The sequence below is a fragment of the Capsicum annuum genome, chromosome 3 (genome assembly GCF_002878395.1).
Source record: "Capsicum annuum cultivar UCD-10X-F1 chromosome 3, UCD10Xv1.1, whole genome shotgun sequence".
NCBI classification, from domain to species: domain Eukaryota; kingdom Viridiplantae; phylum Streptophyta; class Magnoliopsida; order Solanales; family Solanaceae; genus Capsicum; species Capsicum annuum.
In genome coordinates this window covers 202,571,082-202,576,607 of record NC_061113.1, presented here as the reverse complement: position 1 = coordinate 202,576,607, position 5,526 = coordinate 202,571,082, and the positions used below count along the sequence as shown (strand labels likewise).

Sequence of the window (5,526 nt, the reverse complement as noted above, 5' to 3'; positions counted from 1 at the left end):
GTTTTGTTTTTCTTTATTTTGAATGCCTTATACTCAGTGAAAAGGAGAGAGATCCTGAATTTTCTTACTTGAGAGGTACCTTCATGAGCATTCACCAGTGCATCCCAAATTTGCTTAGCAGTAGTGCAGGTTGATACCTTGTTGTATTCAGCAGGTCCTAATCCATAGACCAAGATGTTCTTGGCCTTTGTATTTTTCTTCAAAGCCAACAAGTCATCAGGAGTAAATTCAATCCTTACTTTCTTGACTTGTTCACCATCAACCAACTTCATTGGAATAGTGGGACCATCAATAATCCTGTCCCATAATTCATAGCCTTCACCTTGGATGAACATCTCCATCCTTGCGTTCTACCAGATAAAGTGAGAGCCATCAAAAAGTAGAGGTCTAGTAATTGACTGACCTTCATTGTGACTAGTAGGAGGTGCAAAATTCATCATATTAATCTTTTCTTAGGTGTTATAAGCCTTATTTAAGACAACCTCGCTCTGATACCACTTATTAGAGTACGAGCCCTACTAATTTTAATATTATACTCTAATGATTGACTATCTGTGGAACAAGTAGGTAAACGTGGTTCACAGAAGTAAAAGCTGAACACAGTATTTTTGCGTGGAAAACACCTGGCTCAAGAAAGGTGTAAAAAACCACGACATATACCTCTACAGAATTTAACCCAACTTTACTATAACTCTTGAGCCTCAACAACCAACAAATTTACAAGACTTCTTGTAAACTAAGAATTAAAACTTCTAACTCTTATAACTACAAAAACATAAATCTTACCAAGTGTTCCCAAGTCTTTGATTTCCCCAACTTGAAGACACAACTCCTAACTCAGTTTATAGATCACTAAGACTAGAATGTCTCATTACAACTCAAAGAACCTACCTACTACAAATAGTCTAAAACTTGCTAAATAAGGGACCAGGTTCTTCTTCAAGTAAGTAAACTGTTTTGTTGATTGTTGATTATGTTCTCAGTGCATGAGTGAAACACTTGAATGTTTTTTGATCTATTTAAGCTTACATCAGATGAAGTCTTTTAGTTTTTGTAATCTTCTATTGTCCATAGGACTCCCAGGTAGTTTCACTCTTTTGTTGTTGCCGTCTCTCACTCTCTTAGATTGAGTAGAACTCTTCTCTTTTATCTTATAGAACTCCTAAGTCAACTAAACTTCTGAATGCTGCAATTTTCTTCTCTTTTGCCTCTGCTTTCACTGATGTGATAATATTTGAATGCTGATATTTATCCACTCCTGTTTTTGCGTAATATCATCTTATCAACAACCTTGTCTGTAGTTATGCTCTGAGTACTTGGAATGGACCAGCTTTCTCAACATGTTTCATTCACATGTCTATCAACAAAACTCCTCATGCCCTAATATGGTAGATATGATAGCGGCTGAAAATAGTAGTTAGTAGAAATTATGATTGTGAATGGTGGTTGTGATGGTGGAGGTGGTTGGTGGTGGTGATAGTTGGTGGCTAGGTAGTGCTTGACAATGGTGCTGGTGGCAGAGGTGGTTAGTGGTGGTGACTGATGAATGATTATGGATAGAGTAGTGGTGAATATTATTCTCTTAATGATTAAGATTTAGTTCCAGATCTGAATGATTAGGATCTATTCAGATCTATTAAGAGCCAAAATCTTAATGAAAAACAAATGATTAAGATCTATTCAGACTCATGATATTTATCATCCGAGCAACTCTCTTTACATGATAACACAGATTTTGAATTGCGACTGTGGACAAAACACAATAGCGACGGGAGTGATGAGGCTGGAGTTACGTAGGGACGACTCACTCTCTCCACAAATAATTTAGTTTAGTTTACAAATAAAATATATACTTTAGTTTTTGGGTTTTTTAGCCTCATCAGTTTAGATGATATAATATCATAGGAAGAATGTTGCAGCATACAAGGACAAAGAGCAAGACAGTGTTCCTTAGCAATCCATAAAGTCACAAACATCCAAATCTCCAGATATAAAATAAATGCCAAGGATAAAAACAAACACACTTGCACAACAATCCATATCCTAATTTTGAAAGCTCTGTCTATATATTTTCAATACTCTTTTGGATTCTATCCTATACCTCCACTCATCTTCTCTTTCCTACTTCTGGACTATTAGTATTTTGAATGATTCCCTACATGGACCCCTCTCTCGTTCTATTTGGGTCTTTTCGATGCATCTAATAGTATCAATTTTCTGCTATCAAGTAAGTCCATACAAAATTTGTGACATTTTGCAAAAACAAATTAATTACCCTGCTACCGCTGTGTTTTCCTCGTGCAAGGGAATCATCAATTCGAAATTCTTTTAAGACGAGAAAATTCAGTGTACAAATTAAGCTTCTAACATTTCATGCAAGGTTCAGAGAAGGGTTGTGTAATGTAAGCAGTTTATCTTGACTCAAACATTAGTCCATGATTTTATGCCTCAAAACCAAGATAGCTTTATTGTTGCTCTAGACTCCCCAAAGATATTTAAAACATAAAAAAGGAATACCTCCAAAAAAGAAGACAGCGAAACAAAAGAAATGAGGAGGTGTCGAAAGTTCTCTCTTAATGAGGGATGCTTACATTGGATACCCTTAAAGCTAGTTATACATAATCTTCTCTATATTTTTCAATACGTTAAATAAACAAATCTAAGTTATACCACACTTTTATTGCTTTCCTTGTTCTTCTCTATCTCCTCTATATTTACTTTTTAACTGAACTTCTCATGAGAAAAAAGAACATGTGTCCTCTTTTCTTTCCTTCCAAATTTTCGTTTTTGATCTGGTGAAGTTATTGAAAGAGACATTTCCACCATGCCTCCCCTAAGCTTTCACTAATTCCCTTCAACTTTTGGGCATTGTCATATTCTTCGATCGCATGCATATGTTTAAAGAAAATTCCAAGGTATTTAATCTTGAATCTCGTATATGTAGATCTTAAGCCTGTGCAGTGCTGTGTTGAAGCCAATTTGAGAAATTCGCAAGAGTATTCATATCAGCTCTATAATGCTTCTGAGTGAATTCATGGAGGGTAGGCCATGTGAAGTCGGGATACATTCGAGGGTTGTTGGAGTCCACCAATTTACTTGGTGGGCTCACCACCTTATCTTTGTTTGGACAAAGAAAGAAAGCAAGTGATTTCCTAGGAGTCTTGTTGTTTACCACTGCTCTATGCAGGCAACTTTTGTATCTTCCATTTGAAAGCGCCTGCAAAAGGCAAGCATCAAATATGTTAAACCCCACTTGATCAATTACGTGACTACTTTTTCAACTTGTTCAATGGTGGGTGTATATGTGGGCAAACAATATCAATAGGACATCATATTCATGTTGTACGTCCTAAGCACTCATGAATAATATCATTGACGTCATGTGAAAAGATCTTATATTATTTGTCACCTAAATATGTACTGTTTGTGTCTCTTTATACAATTTGTACGTATACGTTAGCTTATTAGTTTTAGTGCGTGAATTTGCTTACCATAAATGTATCGCCTATGTTAACCACAAAAGCGTTGAAATTTGGACTAATGGAACGCCATTCGTTGTCCACAAAAACTTGAAGCCCTCCAACGCAATCTTGATGGAGAATGGTTAATGATGTCGGATCACAATGAGGCCCCGTTCCTAAGGTGAGCTCTGGTTTCTGGCATGGTGGATAGTAGTTGAGTCTCATTATGGATTCATTTTCTTCGAAAAATTCCTTGAAGTGGCTCCTCTCTATGCCTAGGCTCATCCCTAAGAGTTCCATGATCCCAAGAGAAAGTGTGCTCATAGAATTGCAATATTCTTGATAAATATTCCTGTGTGATCAGAAAGAAGAATAGGTTAATTGATTCACATAATGAAAAAGAGAAAAATGGAAACTCCCTCTTTTTCATATTGTTGTGTGATTTTGACTTTGACACAAACTTAAAAAAGTAAAAAAAAAAATTAAATAAATATTATTTAATCTTGTAACCTTAAACATGTCATGTCAAAAGTCATAAGTAGAGTCATCAAGAATGAAAAAAAAAAAATTGAAACCGAGGGTGTACCAAGATAGTGAATTATCCTTACCCAAGATGGCTAAAACTTTCACCCAAAGTCGTTTGGAAATACTCTTCAACTATGTGAGATGAGTCTTCCTCGGCAGAGTATCGAAAAGAGAGTGTCTCTTTCCAAGGCAACTTTGAAGAAAACCTTCCAGTAAAGCTACTGGCATAACCACAATGCTCACCAATTTTCCTCTGAGCTTTTTGCTTTTCAGAAAGTGGCATGTCAAAGAAAGTGTCCATGTAACGATGGGCGTTGGAGATGAGATTAGCGTCAACTCCATGGTTCACTACTAGAAAGAAACCGTGACTCCGACAAGCGTCACCAACAAGCTGAGATGCTTGTTGCGCTGCTACGGGGTCACCCGAAAGGAAACCCCGTAAGTCAATAAGGGAAACGGGAAGTTCTTGTGCTACGGCACAAGGCTTCTCGTCATCCGGCCATATGAATTGTGTGGGAATATTGGACTCACGTTTCAGCTTTGATGCATCAAAAACCAGTGGCTTTTTGTCATCTAGCATGGGTGATTTTCCATTTGTGATCATACAATCAATGGCCATTGCATGCAGGGATTTGTTGTTTTTTTCTTGTGCAGTGCGTTAACTAGGAGTAGTTAATTGTGAGGAGCCAAAGTGAGGAACTTAAAAAAGCAAAAGAGAGAGACTGAGATAAAGGAAAAGCCAAGGCCGTTCATTGGTGAAATTGGTGAACAAAAATTGGAATCTTATAGGTCTCTCTCTAGCAGAGAAAATGAATAATTTGCTTAGAAGGACTTACTAGTGCTTATAATTTGGTAGAGGTCCATATGTCATTTGTCCTTTCTACCCAAGAGAGTGTTTTTCATGTATTTTGAAAAAAATTATCTTCAAATATTTAATCTACAGATTTTGAATCAAATTTAAAAATTCTAACTTCAAAAGATTTTCAAATTTCAAAAATTGGTTTAAATTAATTTTCGGGAGAAATTTCATTTGGAAACTTTTAATAGCTCAATTGCTTAATTACTCGACCTCCAATCTTATTGGTGAGGACACTTCTTTCATTCTATGTCTCACGCTTCATACCTGCTCTTTCTTCTTAAGGTTCATTCCTTATAGGTAATTCTCTCCTCAATTTTCCTTTTTCTAACCTTAACTTTTTAATCATTTAAAAGAATAAGTAAAAATCTTACTTTCATTTATAAAAAAGTTTAAACTTCTTTCAAGTAAAATATACTTCTAAACATAGTTTAAGTTTCTAAAACCATAATTTCAAAAATTAAAATATTTTTTATATTTATTTCAACTTCAAAATTTATAATCAAATAAAAAAATAAACAAAGAAAATGAATAATTGCTGAAAAGGGCTTAATGTTGCCTAAAATTGAGATAAAGATCATATGCTGTTTGTCTTTTTTACTGTTTTGACAGGAAAGCGTTTCCCAATGGAGTTTGGAGTTTCCTTTGGTCGGGCGATTGAGCCACCCAGCCCCCAAACTTTCT

General features: G+C 35.7%; 1 protein-coding gene across 1 annotated transcript; it reads right to left on the bottom strand.

Moving 5' to 3' along the window:
• Positions 1 to 2,549: 2,549 nt before the first annotated feature.
• LOC107863364 (gibberellin 20 oxidase 1) lies at positions 2,550 to 4,783 on the bottom strand. The gene is made up of 3 exons (XM_016709248.2): positions 4,070 to 4,783; positions 3,492 to 3,813; positions 2,550 to 3,217 (listed from the first exon to the last, which is right to left on the bottom strand). Exons 1-3 carry the CDS (start codon positions 4,603 to 4,605, stop codon positions 2,948 to 2,950), a joined length of 1,128 nt encoding a protein of 375 aa, XP_016564734.1. The 5' UTR covers positions 4,606 to 4,783; the 3' UTR covers positions 2,550 to 2,947.
• Positions 4,784 to 5,526: the final 743 nt, after the last annotated feature.

Coding starts and splice junctions, on each gene's coding strand:
- LOC107863364 (XM_016709248.2), bottom strand. CDS start 4,605: ATGGCCATTGATTGTATGATCACAAATGGAAAATCACCCATGCTAGAT. Junction 3,814..4,069: donor GAAAGTTTTAGCCATCTTGG/GTAAGGATAATT, acceptor CTGATCACACAG/GAATATTTATCAAGAATATT. Junction 3,218..3,491: donor ACATAGGCGATACATTTATG/GTAAGCAAATTC, acceptor TGCCTTTTGCAG/GCGCTTTCAAATGGAAGATA.